The 22,106-nt window shown below is 42.7% G+C and overlaps 1 protein-coding gene across 3 annotated transcripts in view; it reads left to right on the top strand.

Annotated features, from left to right (window-relative positions):
- Nucleotides 1–22,106, top strand: part of LOC106590590 (catenin delta-2) — a 595,078-nt gene that overhangs the window by 500,856 nt on the left and 72,116 nt on the right. For all 3 annotated transcript variants that reach the window (XM_045710618.1, XM_045710617.1, XM_045710619.1), the window contains 2 exons: nucleotides 602–686; nucleotides 20,413–20,539. In XM_045710618.1, the coding sequence (XP_045566574.1) occupies nucleotides 602–686; nucleotides 20,413–20,539 (212 nt within the window). The remainder of the gene's footprint in view (nucleotides 1–601; nucleotides 687–20,412; nucleotides 20,540–22,106) is intronic.

Genomic DNA, 22,106 nt, shown 5'->3' with positions numbered 1-22,106 from the left:
TCCTGATGTTGAACACATTTAAAACCATAATGGAACCAGACAGAGGGACTCCTGATGTTGAAAACATTTAAAACCATAATGGAACCAGACAGAGGGACTCCTGATGTTGAACACATTTAAAACCATAATGGAACCAGACAGAGGGACTCCTGATGTTGAACACATTTAAAACCATAATGGAACCAGACAGAGGGACTCCTGATGTTGAACATATTTTCAGTCTCTGCAGTGTTCACCTTAAAGTTAGTGTTCGTCCTAAATGGCACTCTATGCCGTATTTTGTCCAGGGCTCATAGGCCTATATGGGGAATAGGGGACATTAAGAACGAATAAAGTAAATAAAGACTTAATGTGGACAGTATTAGCTTGTCTGAGTGTCCCTCTGTTTCTCAGTTAAAGCATAATGCCTGAAATGAGATATAGGCTCATAGAGAAACATATACAGTATATACTGTTCTCACACAATTCAAATTAAAATGTCCCTCTTTCTTTCTCTCTCTCTCTCTCTCTCTCTCTCTCTCTCTCTCTCTCTCTCTCTCTCTCTCTCTCTCTCTCTCTCTCTCTCTCTCTCGATCTTTCTGTCTCTTTCTCTCTCTCTCAGACACTCAGCCAAGGTGGTGAAGGCAGCCTCTCAGGTGCTCAGCAGTATGTGGCAGTACAGAGACCTACGCAGCCTCTACAAGAAGGTAAGACATACACAGCTTATAATGCTTCATAACAGTATCATAGGAGTGACATAATGCATCATAACAGCATTATTAGAGTGACATAATTCTTCATAACAGCATGGTAAAGAGTGACCTAATGCTTCATAATAGTGTAAAAGACACCTGACTAGAACTGTTGTCCCTTGACCTCACAAGATAAGCGTTCTGATTCTGGACTTATTTCCAGATCTTGTACCTTGTGTAGACATGCTTAGCTTGGTGTTACAGTTTTATTGCTTTCTATCACTTTCTAGTTTTGGAGCGTTTTGTAAAGGTAGTTGGTTTTGTTTGTGCTCCCACATTCTCTGGGTTATCAAATCTCACGACTCATTTGAGATATGCTGTATATAATAGAAAAACAGTGAGTCAGCCTGTGTATACATGCAAGTGTGTTTGTGTGCGTGTGTGCATGCATGCATTACGTGTGTGCGAGTATGTGCGTTTGTGTGTGCATGCGAATGCATGCAAGTGTGTGTGTGTGTGTGTGTGTGTGTGTTCTGTACATGGCTCCCTGGGGTAGACCATTGCTACATTTACACAGAAGAGTAATGGGGTTTAGACGAGAGGAACAACAGCACTGTACTGTGAAAGATTTAGTGTGAAAGTTTCATCAATAAGACATTGTTGAGCCCAGAGCCCAGAGCTCAATGTCTGTTGTGTACTGCAGGTCTATTCAAGTCCTCTTCCTCTCTCTCGCTCTCTCGCTTTATTTCATTCATTCCAATCACTATATCTCTCTCATTCTTTCTTTCTCTCTCTCTTTTTTACTTCTCTTTTTTTCTTTCTCTCTCTTCCTCTGGGAAAGGAACACCCCGACCCAACTTGATTAGGTTCTATAGATGTCCTGATGTTTTCACTAAACACAGTATAGTGTAAACACACTAAACAAAGTATAATGTAAACACAGTATAGTGTAAACACACTAAACAAAGTATAATGTAAACACAGTATAGTGTAAACACAGTATAGTGTAAAAACACTAAACACAGTATAGTGTAAACACACTAAACAAAGTATAATATAAACACAAACACAGTATAGTGTAAACACAATATAGTGTAAACCCACTAAACACAGTACCGTGTAAAACACACCAAACAGTATAGTGTAAACATAGTTAACACAGTATAGTGTACACACAGTATAGTGTAAACACAGTGCAGTGCAAAACACTAAACACAGTATAGTGTAAACACACTAAACACAGTATAGTGTAAACACAGTATAGTGTAAACACAGTATAGGGTAAACACAGTATAGTGTAAAAACACTAAACACAGTATAGTGTATACACACTAAACACAGTATAGTGTAAACACACTAAACACAGTATAGTGTAAACACACTAAACACAGTATAGTGTAAACACACTAAACACAGTATAGTGTAAACACAGTGTAGTGTAAACACAGTATAGGGTAAACACAGTATAGTGTATACACACTAAACACAGTACAGTGTAAACACAGTATAGTGTAAACACACTAAACACAGAACAGTGTCAACACAGCACAGTGTAAACGCACTAACACAGTACAGTGTAAACTTACTAAACACTGTATAGTGTAAACACACTAAACTCTATATAGTCTAAACACAGTAAAGTGTAAACACATTAAACACAGGATTGTGTAAACACATTATAGTACAAACACACTAAACACAATATAGTGTAAACACACTAAACACTGTATAGTGTTAACAAAGTATAGTATACACACAGTATGGTGTAAACACGGTCTAATGTAAACACACTAAACACAGTATGGTGTAAACACAGCATAGTGTAAACACACTAAACACAGTATGGTGTAAACACAGCATAGTGTAAACACACTAAACACAGTATGGTGTAAACACAGGGTAATGTAAACACAATAAACACTGTATAGTGTAAACACACTAAACACCGTGTAGTCTAAACACAGTAAAGTGTAAACACATTAAACACAGGATCGTGTAAACACAGTATAGTATAAACACACTAAACACAGTCTAGTGTAAACACACTAAACACAGTATAGTGTAAACACAGTATAGGGTAAACACAGTGTAGTGTAAAAACACTAAACACAGTATCTGGTTTTATGTCTTTGTGCCAAGTCATAATTGCCTCCCTGAATTCTTTATGTGATTTGAATTCTCCGTCAGCAGGGAAATGTTGCCCAATTTTATCCTGTTTGCAAAAAACTTCCGATATTCAAGCCGTATTGGTAGAATGCTTGTGCACTTCTTTTAGCACCTCCATGGCTTTTTTAAAATCATCTAGCTCCGCTTTACATGGAGAATCGGGGCCGTCTGTTGACATATGAATAATTATTATTCCCAAACCTCTCCCGACGGTGTCCAGGGTGTTTCTTCACTCCCGGCTCTAATACACACCTTCTATTAACTCTTTTCCAAGGTAGAGCTACCTACTTCCCCGGAGAATAGTTATGGTATTTGTGCCTATTAATTGGTCACGGTACTTAATACCTTGTATTAGAACCAATACTGTAGCGTCTGCAAATGTATTACTGGAGAATACGTATGACCTAAGGTATTATTCCACTGTTGAGCCTCAAATATCACTGTTGCTGATAACACACATTACCAAAATGATTCACATTTGTCTTCCTATTTCCACATAATCTGTCATGGTTCCCCCCACCAGAGATCATAAACCAACCTTTCTCTTATAGCTACTGTTACTACAGACGTATCTTGTTCAAACATTCATACACACACACACACACACACACACACACACACACACACCACCCTGCGGCCTCACGGCCACTGCGACTGGGCTTCCACCCTCTTTACGGGTCTGGCCAATACACCACTACACTAGGGTTTTACCCTCCACTCTGTTCAGGACTTCCCCTCTCTCTATGAGATTTACCCTCTACAGGAACTATCCTGCTCGGGACTTTATCTATGAGATTTACTCTCTACAGGAACTATCCTGTTCAGGACTTCCCCTCTCTCTATGAGATTTACCCTCTACAGGAACTATCCTGTTCAGGACTTCCCCTCTCTCTATGAGATTTACCCTCTACAGGAACTATCCTGGTCAGGACTTCCCCTCTCTCTATGAGATTTACCCTCAACAGGAACTATCCTGCTCGGGACTTTATCTATGAGATTTACTCTCTACAGGAACTATCCTGTTCAGGACTTCCCCTCTCTCTATGAGATTTACCCTCAACAGGAACTATCCTGCTCGGGACTTTATCTATGAGATTTACTCTCTACAGGAACTATCCTGTTCAGGACTTCCCCTCTCTCTATGAGATTTACCCTCAACAGGAACTATCCTGCTCGGGACTTTATCTATGAGATTTACTCTCTACAGGAACTATCCTGTTCAGGACTTCCCCTCTCTCTATGAGATTTACTCTCTACAGGAACTATCCTGTTCAGGACTTACTCTATAATTTATGGTACTAGCAATAACCAACCTACTCGGGATTTACCCCCTAGGACTTACCCTCTCCAGGTACCAATCTGTTCGGGTTTGACTTCCGGGACTTAACCATATACCACAAAGCTGCGACCGGTCATTACTCAATGGGCCTACTGAATAAACTCAGGCTTTCTAGGTCCGTATCCTATAATTGTTCAGCCTACGAATCTCATCTCCCCAAGATGTCAAAATGAGTGGAAACAGGTTTAGGAACTGTGCCTACCTTGTTTGTTGTGCCGGCTCCTGTACCACTGATCTGGACTCTCTGGTTTGACTTTAAATCCTGGTGAATCCTGCCGACAACGCCAACTGTTAGTGTCCGTTCAGAGTTTTTAGAACCTATCAAAGCTTAAACCAAGTTATTCTTCCCAGAGGGTCAATATAGCTGCATTAGACAAAGACATGGTTTCACCTGTGGTAGTGTACATTCTCCACTTTGGGTGGAGTCACCTACTTATCACTAAACATTGCATCGTTGTTTCTAGTCAGGGAGCTGAATGATATTGGGCCTTAACCGGTTCCTCCCCTTATCCACACTGCCACATGTGACTGCTTTCCCTGCCCTCAGCCCCTCCCAAGCTACATTATGGCACCATTCATGTCTCATTTATAACTAATGATTAATAATAGTTAAAGAAATCCAAAGTGTAGGTGTACTACTGTTAGTTGTGAGGTGTATTTTAATCATGATATTTTAATGATCTACTTTGGGGGGGTGCAAATGGTCACCAATCTTTGGTGTGTGTGCGCTAGTGTATGCTGGTGCACATGTATGGGTGAGTGCACGAGTATCTGTGTATGTGTGACACATAGAGAGAACACTGTCGTGTGTGTGTGTGTGTGTGTGTGTGTGTGTGTGTGTGTGTGTGTGTGTGTGTGTGTGTTGTTTTGTTGTGTGGGTGTGTGGGTGTGTGTGTGTGTGTGTGTGTGTGTGTGTGCTGAATTACCTGGAGGTGTATTGGTCACAGAGGTGAATCTTCTGATCACAAAGGTACAGTACATGTCCCATCAGCCATACAGTGCCTTCAGAAAGTATTCACACCCATCTACAAACAATACCCCTTAATGACAAAGTGAAAATGTGTTTTTAGAATTTTTTGCAAATTTCTTGAAACAAAAAACAGATTTCTAATTTACATAAGTATTCACACCCCTGACTCAATACATGTTAGAATCACCTTTTGCAGTGTGCCTTTCTGTGTAAGTCTCTACTAGCTTTACACACTTGGATTGTACAATATTTGCACATTATACTTTTTTTAGTTCTTCAAGCTCTGTCAAGTTGGTTGTTGATCATTGCTAGATAGCCATTTTCAAGTCTTGGAATAGATTTTCAAACCGATTAAAGTCTAAACTGTAACTCGGCCACTCAGGAACATTCACTGTCTTCTTTGTAAGCAACTCCAGCGTATATTTGGCCTTGTGTTTTAGGTTATTGTCTCTGTTGAAAGGGGAATTTGTCTCCCAATGTAGGATTTTGCCTGTGCTTAGCTCTATTCCATTTATTTTTATCCCTAAAAACTCCATAGTCCTTGCTTATGACAAGCATACCCATAACATTATGCAGCCACCAACATGCTTGAAAATATGAAGAGTGGTACTCAGTGATGCGTTGTGTTGGATTTGTCCCAAACAACACTTTGTATTCAGAACATGAAGTTAATTTATTTGACACATTTTTTTTCTGTTTTACTTTAGTGCCTTATTGCAAACAGGATGCATGTGTTGAAATTATTCTGTACAGCCTTCCTTCTTTTCACTCTGTCATTTAGGTTAGTATTGTGGAGTAACTATGTTGTTGATCCATCCTCAGTTTTCTCCTATCATAGCCATTAAGCTCTGTAACTGTTTTAAAGTCACCATTGGCCTCATGGTGAAATCGCTGAGCGGTTTCCTTCCTCTGGGGCAGTTGAGTTAGGAAGGACACCTGTATCTTTGACTGGGTGACTGGGTGTATTGATACACCATCCAAAGTGTAATTAATAACTTGCACCATGCTCAAAGGATATTCAATGTCTGCCAAAAGGTGCCCTACCAATATGTGCCCGTTTACCAATAGGGGTCCTTCTACCAATAGGGACCCTTCTACCAATAGGGGTCCTTCTACCAATAGGGACCCTTCTACCAATAGGGACCCTTCTACCAATAGGGACCCTTCTTAGCGAGGCATTGGAAAACTCCCTGGTCCTTGTGATTTTATTTGTGTTTGAAATTCACTGCTCGACTGAGGGACCTTACAGATAATTGTATGCGTATGGTACAGAGATAAGGTAGTCGTTAAATAATCATGTTAAACTCTATTATTGCACAGAGAGTGAGTCCATGTAACTTATTATGTGACTTGTTGAGCAAATCTTTACTCCTGAACTTATTTATGCATAGCAAAAGGGTTGAATACTTATTGACTCAAGACATTTCAGCTTTTCATTTTTAATTAATTTGTCAAATATTCTATAAACATAATTCCACTTTGACATTATGGGTTTTGAATACTTTCTGAAAGCACTGTATAACTGTGTCTATCTCCCTCTATTTCACTTCCTTACCCAATGCTTTCTCTACCCACTGCTTTCTCTACCCAATGCTTTCTCTACCCAATGCTTTCTCTACCCACTGCTTTCTCTACCCAATGCTTTCTCTACCCACTGCTTTCTCTACCCAATGCTTTCTCTACCCACTGCTTTCTCTACCCACTGCTTTCTCTACCCACTGCTTTCTCTACCCAATGCTTTCTCTACCCAATGCTTTCTCTACCCACTGCTTTCTCTACCCACTGCTTTCTCTACCCACTGCTTTCTCTACCCAATGCTTTCTCTACCCAATGCTTTCTCTACCCAATGCTTTCTCTACCCACTGCTTTCTCTACCCAATGCTTTCTCTACCCACTGCTTTCTCTACCCACTGCTTTCTCTACCCAATGCTTTCTCTACCCACTGCTTTCTCTACCCACTGCTTTCTCTACCCACTGCTTTCTCTACCCAATGCTTTCTCTACCCAATGCTTTCTCTACCCAATGCTTTCTCTACCCAATGCTTTCTCTACCCACTGCTTTCTCTACCCACTGCTTTCTCTACCCAATGCTTTCTCTACCCACTGCTTTCTCTACCCACTGCTTTCTCTACCCACTGCTTTCTCTACCCACTGATTTCTCTACCCACTGCTTTCTCTACCCACTGCTTTCTCTACCCAATGCTTTCTCTACCCAATGCTTTCTCTACCCACTGCTTTCTCTATATGTCTGTTTTCTCTACTCTTTGCTCTCTGTCTCTCTCGCTCTCTCTGTTTCTCTCTCTGTCTGTCTATCTGTCTCTCTCTCTCTCTCTCTCTCTGCACTCTCTCTGCTTTCTCTCTCGGTCTCCCTCGCTCTCTCGTTCTCTGTCTATGTCTCTCTCTGCTCACTCTGCCTCTCTGTCTCACTGTTTCTCTGTCTCTGTCTCTCGCTCTGCTCTCTCAGCAGTCCTCTGTGTCTCTTTGTCTCTTTGTCTCTCTCTTTCTGTGTCTTTGTATTTCTCAGTGCCTTCAAGGGTTGTTAAATCTGAAACAACCAGACAGTCAGCTGTCTCCTTTATCTATCCTGATGCTGACATTAACAAGTGCCCACGGCAGAGTCAGAGACAGTAACTGATTGGGCTGCTAAGGAGCACAGAAACACACTCAGTTCAAACCAATAGTGTGATAACTACAGTCTACCTGGGGCTAGGCAACAGCATATACAGCAAACCCAGAATATTATCCCATTGAGCTAAAGGCATCAGCTCTGACAGCTGACGTTAGTCAGGTCATTATGCGTAACACATGAAGGTCATGGGCATACTGTGTACATGCGTCATGTGTGTGTTGGATTTATAGGGTGTGAGGCTTATGCGTGTTGAACTACATGTGCAGCTCTGCATGGTTCCCAGTCTAACATTAGTCTAGAACCAGAAAACATCAGCTGGGAAGGATGGTGTGATGGAAGGATGGTGTGATGGAAGGATGGTGTGATGGAAGGATGGTGTGATGAAGAATGGTTGTGATGGAAGGATGGTATGATGGAAGGATGGTGTGATGAAGAATGGTGTGATGAAGGATGACATGATGAAGGATGACATGATGAAGAATGGTGTGATGGAAGGATGGTGTGATGGAAGGATGGTGTGATGAAGAATGGTGTGATGGAAGGATGATATGATGGAAGGATGGTGTGATGAAGAATGGTGTGATGAAGGATGACATGATGAAGGATGGTGTGATGGAAGGATGGTGTGATGGAAGGATGGTGTGATGGAAGGATGGTGTGATAGAAAGGTGCTATGATGAAGGATGGTATGATGAAGGATGTGTGATAGAAAGTTGCTATGATGAAGGATGGTATGATGAAGGATGGTGTGATAGAAAGGTGCTATGATGAAGGATGGTGTGATGGAAGGATGGTGTGATGGATGGTATGATGAAGAATGGTGTGATGGAAGGATGGTGTGGTGGAAGGATGGTGTGATCGAAGGATGGTGTGATGGAAGGATGGTATGATGAAGGATGGTATGATGGAAGGATGTTGTGATGGAAAGGTGCTATGATGAAGGATGGTGTGATGGAAGGATGATGTGATGGAAGGATGGTGTGATAGAAAGGTGCTATAATTAATGATGGTGTGATGGAAGGATGTTGTGATGGAAGGATGCTATGATGAAGGATGGTGTGATGGAAAGATGGTGTGATGGAAGGATGGTGTGATAAAATAATGGTGTGATGGAAGGATGGTGTGATGGAAGGATGATGTGATGGCAGAATGGTGTGATGAAGACTGGTGTGATGGAAAGATAGAATGATGGAAGGATGGTGTGATGGAAGGAGGGTGTGATAGAAAGGTGCTATGATGAAGGATGGTGTGATGGTGTGATGCTATGATGAAGGATGGTATGATAGAAGGATGGTGTGATGGAAGGATGGTGTGATGGAGGAATGGTGTGATGAAGTATGGTGTGATGTATGGTATGATGGAAGAATGGTGTGATAGAAGGATGGTGTGATGAAGGATGGTGTTATGAAGGATGGCATGATTGATGGATGTTGTGATAGAAAGATGCTATGATGAAATTTTGTGATGGAAGGATGGTGTGATGGAAGAATGGTGTGATGTATGGTATGATGGAAGAATGGTGTGATCGAAGGATGGTGTGATGGAAGGATGGTTTGATAGAAAGGTGCTATGATGAAGGATGGTGTGATGAAAGAATGGTGTGATGGAAGGATGGTGTGATGGAAGGATGGTGTGATGGAAAGATGGTGTGATGGAAGGATGGTGTGATGGAAAGATGCCATGATGAAGGATGGTATGATGAAGGATGCTGTGATGGAAGGATGGTGTGATGGAAGGATGGTGTGATAGGATGGTGTGATAGAAGGATGGTGTGATGGAAGGATGGTGTGATGAAGGATAATGTGATGAAGGATGGTGTGATAGAAGGGTGGTGTGATAGAAGGGTGGTGTGATAGAAGGATGGTGTGATGGAAGGATGGTGTGATGAAGGATGATGTGATGGAAGGATGTGTGATGGAAGGATGGTGTGATGGAATGATGGTGTGATGGAAGGATGGTATGATGAAGGATGATGTGATGGAAGGATTGTATGATGAAAGATGGTGTGATGTAAGGATGTGTGATGGAAGGATGGTGTGATGGAAGGATGGTGTGATGATGGTGTGATGGAAGGATGGTGTGATGATGGTATGATGGAAGGATGGTATGATGGTGTGATGAAGGATTGTGTGGTGAAAGATGCTATGGTGAAGGAGGGTGTGATCGGTGGATGGTTTAATTTAGGATGGTGTGATGGAAGGATTGTGTGATGGAAGGATGGTGTGATGAATGATGGTGTGATGAAATATGGTATGGTATGATGGTGTGATGAAGGATTGTGTGGTGAAAGATGCTATGATGAAGGATGGTGTGATAGGTGGATGGTTTGATGAAGGATGGTGTGATGGAATGATGGTGTGATGGAATGATTGTGTGATGGAATGATAGTGTGATGAATGATGGTGTGATGGAAGGATGGTGTGATTGAAATATGCTATGATGAAGGATGGTATGATGGAAGGATGGTGTGATGAAGGATCATGTGATGGGAGGATGGTGTGATGGAGGGATGGTATGATGAAGGATGGTGTGATGAAGGATTGTGTGATGAAGGATTGTGTGATGGAAGGATGGTGTGATGGAAGGATGGTATGATGATGGATGTTGTGATGGAAGGATGGTGTGATGAAGTATGGTTAGATGAAGTGTGCTATGATGAAGGATGTTGTGAAAGGTGGATTGTGTGATGGAAGGATGGTATTATGGACGGATGGTGTGATGGAAGGATGGTGTGATTGAAGGATGCTATGATGAAGGATTGTGTGATGGAAGGATGGTTTGATGGAAGGATGGTGTGATGGAAGGATGGTGTGATAGAAGGATGGTGTGATGATGGATGATGTGATGGAAGGATGGTGTGATGGACGGATGGTGTGATGGAGGGATGGTATGATGAAGGATGGTATGATGAAGGATGGTGTGATAGAAGGTAGTGTGAAAGAAGGATGGTGTGATGAAGTATGGTTAGATGAAGGATGGTGTGATGGAAGAATGGTGTGATAGAAAGATGCTATGATGAAAGTTTGTGATGGAAGGATGGTGTGATGGAAGGATGGTTTGATGAAGGATGGTGTGATGGAATGATTGTGTGATGGAATAATGGTGTGATGGAAGGATGGTTTGATAGAAGGTTGCTATGATGAAGGATGGTGTGATGGAATGATTGTGTGATGGAATAATGGTGTGATGGAAGGATGGTATTATGGAAGGATGGTGTGATGGAAGGATGGTGTTATGGAAGGATGGTATGATGGAAAGAAGGTGTGATGGAAGGATGGTGTGATAGAAGGATGGTGTGATGGAAGGATGGTGTGATAGAAGGATGGTGTGATGGAAGGATGGTGTGATGGAAGAATGGTTTGATGAAGGATGGTGTGATAGAAGAATGGTGTGATGGAAGGATGGTGTGATGGAAGAATGGTTTAATGAAGGATGGTTTGATGAAGGATGATTTGATGGAATGATGGTATGATGAAGGAAGGTTTGATGAAGGATGATTTGATGGATGGATGGTGTGATGGAAGGATGGTATAATGAAGGATGGTGTGATGAATGATAGTGTGATGAAAGGATTGTATGATGAAGGATGGTTTGATGAAGTATGATGTGGTGGAAGTATGGTATGATGAAAGATGCTATGATGAAGGATGGTGTGATAGGGGGATGGTGTGATGAAAGGATGGTGTGATGGAAGGATGTTGTGATGGTGTAATGGAAGTATGGTATGATGAAAGATGCTATGATGAAGGATGGTGTGATAGAAGGATGGTGTGATGGAAGGATGGTGTGATAGAAGGATGGTGTGATAGAAGGTAGTGTGATGAAGGATGGTGTGATGGAAGGATGGTGTGATTGAAGGATGCTATGATGAAGGATTGTGTGATGGAAGGATGGTGTGATGGAAGGATGGTGTGATGGAAGGATGGTGTGATGGAAGGATGGTGTGATGGACGGATGGTGTGATGGACGGATGGTGTGATGGAGGGATGGTATGATGAAGGATGGTATGATGAAGGATGGTGTGATAGAAGGTAGTGTGAAAGAAGGATGGTGTGATGAAGTATGGTTAGATGAAGGATGGTGTGATGGAAGGATGGTGTGATAGAAGGATGGTGTGATAGAAAGATGCTATGATGAAAGTTTGTGATGGAAGGATGGTGTGATGGAAGGATGGTTTGATGAAGGATGGTGTGATGGAATGATTGTGTGATGGAATAATGGTGTGATGGAAGGATGGTTTGATAGAAGGGTGCTATGATGAAGGATGGTGTGATGGAATGATTGTGTGATGGAATAATGGTGTGATGGAAGGATGGTATTATGGAAGGATGGTGTGATGGAAGGATGGTGTTATGGAAGGATGGTATGATGGAAAGAAGGTGTGATGGAAGGATGGTGTGATGGAAAGAAGGTGTGATGGAAGGATGGTGTGATAGAAGGATGGTGTGATAGAAGGATGGTGTGATAGAAGGATGGTGTGATGGAAGGATGGTGTGATGGAAGAATGGTTTGATGAAGGATGGTGTGATAGAAGAATGGTGTGATGGAAGGATGGTGTTATGGAAGAATGGTTTAATGAAGGATGGTTTGATGAAGGATGATTTGATGGAATGATGGTATGATGAAGGATGGTTTGATGAAGGATGATTTGATGGATGGATGGTGTGATGGAAGGATGGTATAATGAAGGATGGTGTGATGAAGGATGGTGTGATGAATGATAGTGTGATGAAAGGATGGTATGATGAAGGATGGTTTGATGAAGTATGATGTGGTGGAAGTATGGTATGATGAAAGATGCTATGATGAAGGATGGTGTGATAGGGGGATGGTGTGATGGAAGGATGGTGTGATGGAAGGATGGTGTGATGGTGTAATGGAAGTATGGTATGATGAAAGATGCTATGATGAAGGATGGTGTGATAGAAGGATGGTGTGATAGAAGGATGGTGTGATGGAAGGATGGTGTGATAGAAGGATGGTGTGATAGAAGGTAGTGTGATGAAGGATGGTGTGATGGAAGGATGGTGTGATTGAAGGATGCTATGATGAAGGATTGTGTGATGGAAGGATGGTGTGATGGAAGGATGGTGTGATGGAAGGATGGTGTGATAGAAGGATGGTGTGATGATGGATGATGTGATGGAAGGATGGTGTGATGGACGGATGGTGTGATGGACGGATGGTGTGATGGAGGGATGGTATGATGAAGGATGGTATGATGAAGGATGGTGTGATAGAAGGTAGTGTGAAAGAAGGATGGTGTGATGAAGTATGGTGTGATGAAGTATGGTTAGATGAAGGATGGTGTGATGGAAGGATGGTGTGATAGAAGGATGGTGTGATAGAAAGATGCTATGATGAAAGTTTGTGATGGAAGGATGGTGTGATGGAAGGATGGTTTGATGAAGGATGGTGTGATGGAATGATTGTGTGATGGAATAATGGTGTGATGGAAGGATGGTTTGATAGAAGAGTGCTATGATGAAGGATGGTGTGATGGAATGATTGTGTGATGGAATGATTGTGTGATGGAATAATGGTGTGATGGAAGGATGGTATTATGGAAGGATGGTATTATGGAAGGATGGTGTGATGGAAGGATGGTGTTATGGCAGGATGGTATGATGGAAAGAATGTGTGATGGAAGGATGGTGTGATAGAAGGATGGTGTGATGGAAGGATGGTGTGATAGAAGGATGGTGTGATGGAAGGATGGTGTGATGGAAGAATGGTTTGATGAAGGATGGTGTGATAGAAGAATGGTGTGATAGAAGGATGGTGTGATGGAAGAATGGTTTAATGAAGGATGGTTTGATGAAGGATGATTTGATGGAATGATGGTATGATGAAGGATGGTTTGATGAAGGATGATTTGATGGATGGATGGATGGTGTGATGGAAGGATGGTATAATGAAGGATGGTGTGATGAAAGGATGGTATGATGAAGGATGGTTTGATGAAGTATGATGTGGTGGAAGTATGGTATGATGAAAGATGCTATGATGAAGGATGGTGTGATAGGGGGATGGTGTGATGGAAGGATGGTGTGATGGAAGGATGGTGTGATGGTGTAATGGAAGTATGGTATGATGAAAGATGCTATGATGAAGGATGGTGTGATAGAAGGATGGTGTGATGGAAGGATGGTGTGATAGAAGGATGGTGTGATAGAAGGTAGTGTGATGAAGGATGGTGTGATGGAAGGATGGTGTGATGGAAGGATGGTGTGATGGAAGGATGGTGTGATAGAAGGATGGTGTGATGATGGATGATGTGATGGACGGATGGTGTGATGGACGGATGGTGTGATGGAAGGATGGTATGATGAAGGATGGTATGATGAAGGATGGTGTGATAGAAGGTAGTGTGAAAGAAGGATGGTGTGATGAAGTATGGTTAGATGAAGGATGGTGTGATGGAAGGATGGTGTGATAGAAGGATGGTGTGATAAAAAGATGCTATGATGAAAGTTTGTGATGGAAGGATGGTGTGATGGAAGGATGGTTTGATGAAGGATGGTGTGATGGAATGATTGTGTGATGGAATAATGGTGTGATGGAAGGATGGTTTGATAGAAGGGTGCTATGATGAAGGATGGTGTGATGGAATGATTGTGTGATGGAATAATGGTGTGATGGAAGGATGGTATTATGGAAGGATGGTGTGATGGAAGGATGGTGTTATGGAAGGATGGTATGATGGAAAGAAGGTGTGATGGAAGGATGGTGTGATAGAAGGATGGTGTGATGGAAGGATGGTGTGATAGAAGGATGTTGTGATGGAAGGATGGTGTGATGGAAGAATGGTTTGATGAAGGATGGTGTGATAGAAGAATGGTGTGATGGAAGGATGGTGTGATGGAAGAATGGTTTAATGAAGGATGGTTTGATGAAGGATGATTTGATGGAATGATGGTATGATGAAGGATGGTTTGATGAAGGATGATTTGATGGATGGATGGTGTGATGGAAGGATGGTATAATGAAGGATGGTGTGATGAAGGATGGTGTGATGAATGATAGTGTGATGAAAGGATGGTATGATGAAGGATGGTTTGATGAAGTATGATGTGGTGGAAGTATGGTATGATGAAAGATGCTATGATGAAGGATGGTGTGATAGGGGATGGTGTGATGGAAGGATGGTGTGATGGAAGGATGGTGTGATGGTGTAATGGAAGTATGGTATGATGAAAGATGCTATGATGAAGGATGGTGTGATAGAAGGATGGTGTGATGGAAGGATGGTGTGATAGAAGGATGGTGTGATAGAAGGTAGTGTGATGAAGGATGGTGTGATGAAGGATGGTGTGATGAAGGATGTTGTGATGAAGTATGGTTAGATGAAGGATGGTGTGATGGAAGGATGGTGTGATAGAAGGATGGTGTGATAGAAAGATCCTATGATGAAAGTTTGTGATGGAAGGATGGTGAGATGGAAGGATGGTTTGATAGAAAGGTGCTGAGATGAAGGATGGTGTGATGAAAGGATGGTGTGATGGAAGGATGGTGTGATGGAAGGATGGTGTGATGGAAGGATGGTGTGATGGAAGGATGGTGTGATGGAAGGATGGTGTGATGGAAGGATGGTGTGATAGAAGGGTGGTGTGATGGAAGGATGTGTGATGAAAGTTTGTGATGGAAGGATGGTGTGATGGAAGGATGGTTTGATGAAGGATGGTGTGATGGAATGATTGTGTGATGGAATAATGGTGTGATGGAAGGATGGTTTGATAGAAGGGTGCTATGATGAAGGATGGTGTGATGGAATGATTGTGTGATGGAATAATGGTGTGATGGAAGGATGGTATTATGGAAGGATGGTGTGATGGAAGGATGGTGTTATGGAAGGATGGTATGATGGAAAGAAGGTGTGATAGAAGGATGGTGTGATGGAAGGATGGTGTGATGGAAGGATGGTGTGATAGAAGGATGTTGTGATGGAAGGATGGTGTGATGGAAGAATGGTTTGATGAAGGATGGTGTGATAGAAGAATGGTGTGATGGAAGGATGGTGTGATGGAAGAATGGTTTAATGAAGGATGGTTTGATGAAGGATGATTTGATGGAATGATGGTATGATGAAGGATGGTTTGATGAAGGATGATTTGATGGATGGATGGTGTGATGGAAGGATGGTATAATGAAGGATGGTGTGATGAAGGATGGTGTGATGAATGATAGTGTGATGAAAGGATGGTATGATGAAGGATGGTTTGATGAAGTATGATGTGGTGGAAGTATGGTATGATGAAAGATGCTATGATGAAGGATGGTGTGATAGGGGGATGGTGTGATGGAAGGATGGTGTGATGGAAGGATGGTGTGATGGTGTAATGGAAGTATGGTATGATGAAAGATGCTATGATGAAGGATGGTGTGATAGAAGGATGGTGTGATGGAAGGATGGTGTGATAGAAGGATGGTGTGATAGAAGGTAGTGTGATGAAGGATGGTGTGATGAAGGATGGTGTGATGAAGGATGTTGTGATGAAGTATGGTTAGATGAAGGATGGTGTGATGGAAGGATGGTGTGATAGAAGGATGGTGTGATAGAAAGATCCTATGATGAAAGTTTGTGATGGAAGGATGGTGAGATGGAAGGATGGTTTGATAGAAAGGTGCTGAGATGAAGGATGGTGTGATGAAAGGATGGTGTGATGGAAGGATGGTGTGATGGAAGGATGGTGTGATGGAAGGATGGTGTGATGGAAGGATGGTGTGATGGAAGGATGGTGTGATAGAAGGGTGGTGTGATGGAAGGATGTGTGATGGAAGGATGGTGTGATGGAAGGATGGTGTGATGATGAAGAATGATGTGATGGAAGGATGATGTGATGGAAGGATGTGTGATGGAAGGATGGTGTGATGGAAGGATGGTGTGATGGAGGGATGGTATGATGAAGGATGTTGTGATGGAAGGATGGTGTGATGGAAGGATGGTGTGATGGAAGGATGATGTTATGGAAGGATGATGTTATGATGAAGGATGGTGTGATAGAAGGATGGTATGATGAAGGATGGTGTGACGGAAGGACGGTATGATGTAAGACGGTATGATGTAGGATGGTGTAATAGAAGGATGGTGTGATGGAAGGATGGTATGATGAAGGATGGTGTGATGGAAGGATGGTGTGATGGAGGGATGGTATGATCGAAGGATGCTTTGATGGAAGGATGGTGTGATGAAGGATGGTGTGATGAAGGATGGTGTGATTGAAGGATGGTGTGATGGAAGGATGGTGTGATGGAAGGATGGTGTGATGGAGGGATGGTATGATGAAGGATGCTTTGATGGAAGGATGGTGTGATGAAGGATGGTATGATGAAGGATGTTGTGATAGAAGGATGGTGTGAATCGGAAAAGTGTCTCTATATTTCTTTGAAATATTCCCTTTAGCCGTACATTATTTGCCTTAGGAATTATGTAGTGAGATCAGTGTAGTTGAAATGTGTTATTAAATCCTGTTTTCCGTTACTCTAAGTGGCTCAACACTTGAATATGGAATATGTCTAACATCAAACATTCTCTTCCCATTGTCTTCAATCTCATTTCCACTTAATGTGGAATAGACCTTTTTCTGTGAGAGAGTCACGACTAGTTTCACACACACACACATACAGACACACGCACACACACACACACACACACGCACGCACGCGCATGCACACACACCCACGCATTCAAGCACTTGTGCCCGCACACAGGTTTGATAGAAAGGTGCTGAGATGAAGGATGGTGTGATGGAAGGATGGTGTGATGGAAGGATGGTGTGATGGAAGGATGGTGTGATGGAAGGATGGTGTGATAGAAGGGTGGTGTGATGAAGAATGATGTGATGGAAGGATGGTGTGATGGAAGGATGGTGTGATGGAAGGATGGTGTGATGGAAGGATGGTGTGATAGAAGGGTGGTGTGATGGAAGGATGATGTGATGGAAGGATGTGTGATGGAAGGATGTGTGATGGAAGGATGGTGTGATGATGAAGAATGATGTGATCGAAGGATGATGTGATGGAAGGATGTGTGATGGAAGGATGGTGTGATGGAAGGATGGTGTGATGGAAGGATGGTGTGATGGAGGGATGGTATGATGAAGGATGTTGTGATGGAAGGATGGTGTGATGGAAGGATGGTGTGATGGAAGGATGATGTTATGGAAGGATGATGTTATGATGAAGGATGGTGTGATAGAAGGATGGTATGATGAAGGATGGTGTGACGGAAGGACGGTATGATGTAGGACGGTATGATGTAGGATGGTGTAATAGAAGGATGGTGTGATGGAAGGATGGTATGATGGAAGGATGGTATGATGGAAGGATGGTATGATGGAAGGATGGTGTGATGGAGGGATGGTATGATGAAGGATGCTTTGATGGAAGGATGGTGTGATGAAGGATGGTGTGATGGAAGGATGGTGTGATGGAAGGATGGTGTGATGGAAGGATGGTGTGATGGAAGGATGGTGTGATGGAGGGATGGTATGATGAAGGATGCTTTGATGGAAGGATGGTGTGATGAAGGATGGTATGATGAAGGATGTTGTGATAGAAGGATGGTGTGAATCGGAAAAGTGTCTCTATATTTCTTTGAAATATTCCCTTTAGCCGTACATTATTTTCCTTAGGAATTATGTAGTGAGATCAGTGTAGTTGGAATGTGTTATTAAATCCTGTTTTCCGTTACTCTAAGTGGCTCAACACTTGAATATGGAATATGTCTAACATCAAACATTCTCTTCCCATTGTCTTCAATCTCATTTCCACTTAATGTGGAATAGACCTTTTTCTGTGAGAGAGTCACGACTAGTTTCACACACACACACATACAGACACACACACACACACGCACGCACGCACGCACGCGCATGCACACACACCCACGCATTCAAGCACTTGTGCCCGCACACAGACAAGCACACACACACACAATTGTATTACAGCCGTCTCAGTGAAAACAGAAAGGGGATTTGACTGGGGGGAAAAGTAAAGCATACAACGCTGAATTTTAAAAAGTGTGAAATTGAATGAGTGTGGTGAGTCAACAGAAATGGCCGTGGGTGAGGCCTGGCCGGACAGACCAATCTGTCGTAACTTTTACTAAGCCTAATCGCATCACACAAGCAGACACTAACACAAGCTCTGACACTCACCTTGTGCATAGGGCTATAATGTGTGCTATAATGTGTGCTAGAATTGCCTCGTCCCTTGCATTCTTACGGCCTGGAAATGCTGTACCTGTCCAATGGCCTTAGGCACAACAGGCACGATGGTCGCTTGGCAACCAAACTCTCTCCTTGCCAGTGGGGGGCTGTGGCATGGAAGGATGTAGAGAGAGAGGGAGGGATAGAAAGAAGAGGGGGGGGAGGAGAGAGAGAGAGAGAGAGAGAGAGAGAGAGAGAGAGAGAGAGAGAGAGAGAGAGAGAGAGAGAGAGAGAGAGAGAGAGAGAGAGAGAGAGAGAGAGAGAGAGAGAGAGAAATGAGTGAGGGTGGAGAGGAGAGAGGAGAGGATAGAAGGAAATAGGAGAGAGGGATAGGAGGAGAGAGGAGAGGAGAGAGGGGATAGGAGGAGAGGGGATAGGAGGTGTAGAGAGAGGGGATAGGAGGAGAGAGGGGATAGGAAGAGAGGAGGAGATAGGAGGAGAGAGGGTAGAGGAGAGAGGAGTGGAGAGAGGGGATAGGAGGAGAGAAGGGATAGGGGATAGGAGGAGAGCGAAAGAAAGTGGGGCATCTTTGATCCTTCAGGAGCTCAGCAGGAAACAGGCATGTCACAGGCAGGGCAGGATTGTGCGTGTGTGCGTGTTAGCAGATAAAGTATAAGGTGTATCATGGCAGGCAAGAGGAGAGGGAGTTCCCAGAGGATGGAGAAATAGTGATGCCAGAACAGTCTTGGTAGTTACAGTATATCATTATTAACTGTAAGGGTTATGGCTCTTCTATAGCCAATCCTAATGTTTAATGTTTTATGATTTCTTAGGTCTTGTTTTTAGTTATCCGGTTTTTATTCTTCACCGAAGACTTTTATAACTTCCGTCATATCAACACAGTAATTATAAACTGGGTGGTTCGAGCCCTGAATGCTGATTGGCTAAAAGCCGTGGTATATCAGACTGTATACCACAGGTATGACAAAAACATTATTTTTACTGTTCTAATTATGATGGTACGCAGTTTATAAAAGTAATAAGGCACCTCTGGGGTTTGTGGTATGTTGCCAATATGCTAAGGGCTGTTCTTAGGCACGACACAACGCAGAGTTATTGCTTAATTATACAGCAGCAATTATGTGAGTGAAGTTTTGGGTTGTTTAGATAGAAAAGCATCGTTAGACAATTACTTAATTGGAGCTGGAACCCAGCTGAGAGTTCTGTCTCTTCTATTTACAGTCATTATATGAAAACAACAGCTGCTGTACTTTGTTGTTATATCATCCATCTGATGAAGGACCGAACAGGGATCAGTATGTGTGTTTTATTGTGAAGACATTTTAACATACTGTATCTGTCTGTGTGTGTTGTGTAGGATGGATTTGTTAATGTCTTTGACCTTTAAACATGTTTCTCTCTGTTTCTGTCTCTCTATGTATATCGCTCTCTCTCTCTCTTATTGCTCTCCTTCTCTCTCTCCTACAGGATGGATTCTCTCAGTATCACTTTGTTGGTTCTGCCTCTACGATAGAGAGAGACAGACAGAGACCCTACTCCTCCTCTCGCACCCCTTCTGTGTCCCCCGTACGAACCTCACCCAACAACCGCTCAGGTCAGTGTGTTTGTGTGTGAGCTGTCCCTTCTTGTCACCCTGATAAACTCTCCCCTCTAACTTCCTGTCCCTTAACCAGGCCAATGAGCCAGAGAGCTATAGGAGTACATTAGCATTATCCATTAGCATCAGCGCTAACCTGCCTGTGGCTGTGCTTCCTTCACAGTGGGTTTAGCATGGTGATGAGGCAGAAAAGTGCTTTTACTCTCCCTGGCTTAGTGGACTCTTCAACTGACCCTGGCCTCAACTTCAGAGCAACCAGCTTCCATGCCTAATTGTGTGTGTGTGTGTGTGTGTGTGTGTGTGTGTGTGTGTGTGTGTGTGTGTGTGTGTGTGTGTGTGTGTGTGTGTGTGTGTGTGTGTGTGTGTTTCGTACCACTCTATTGCTCTTCTCCTACTAAGAACTGAGATGGTGCAGCTGGTATTATAATGCTGTAAGTGAGTGTGTGGTATAGTAGTGAGTAGGGGTGAAGTTAGACATGATGACCTAAGTTGGAAGAGGATAGGAAAAGATGAGAAGATGAGTCGAACTTTGAATATTGACGTTGAAAAGCAGGAGCTTTGAGGAATATAGAGACCCTGCTCTCTCGTCTATCCCTCATCTCCCTCCTATCCACACCTCTACTTTCATTCCCTTTCTCCCTCTCCATCACCCCTCTATCTCTCTCTAATCCTGCATTCCATCATTCGCTCCTTCTTCTGTTCTCTAGTACATGCTGTTCTGTATCTACTAGAACCATGTTCCTCTGAGACTGATCAAAGCAGATTGAGAGTGGGAGGAAGGGAAGGAGGGGGGGAGAGAGAGGCGGGGGAGTCAAAGAGAGAGAGATTGATTTTATTGAACGTTTATTTTAACAGGGAGTCAACTCTGAGACCGAGGGTCTCATTTCCAGGTGAGCCCTGGTACACAATACACATTGAGATACAATTAAAACTACACATGCATAAATACATGTTAAAATACACACAAATATGCAATAACACCGTCATAAAGAACAGTTCAATTTCTCAGCTACTAGGTCCTCAAACAACACTCAACTGCCCGAGAGGCTCCAGAGCATCACATTTTAATGAGTTCTGCAAATTGCAATCTTAAAAACTAAAGGCGGATTTACCTAATTCGGTGGAGCCCCGAGGAACTTCAAGAGTTAACCAACCCTGTGAACATGTTTTGTAAATCATGTTTTTATACTTCAACAATGAAGTTAGGTAAGTTGGAAAGCTTGTGTCGTAGAGCTTTGTAAGCAAAGAGGGAGTAAGGAAGTGACCTATGGGACTTTAATAAGGACCAGCCAACCTTGTGATACAGGATGCAATGATGCGTGTTAATACTGTCACCTGTGATAAAGCGAAGGGCGCTATTGTAGACAGCATCCAAAGGTTTAACCTCTACGGGATCGGTGTCCCTCCACCGGTTGAACTAACGTGCACTAATGTGATTAGGATGACGTTGTAAGTAACAATAACATTTCCCAGGACATAGACATATGTCTTATATGGGCAGAAAGCTTAAATTCTTGTTAATCTAACTGCACTGTCCAATTTACAATAGCTGTTACAGTGAAAA

Source organism: Salmo salar, chromosome ssa29 (assembly GCF_905237065.1).
Source record: "Salmo salar chromosome ssa29, Ssal_v3.1, whole genome shotgun sequence".
Lineage (NCBI taxonomy): Eukaryota > Metazoa > Chordata > Actinopteri > Salmoniformes > Salmonidae > Salmo > Salmo salar.
The sequence above is the reverse complement of the archived record's forward strand: the minus strand, read 5'-3'. Positions and strand labels throughout refer to the sequence as shown.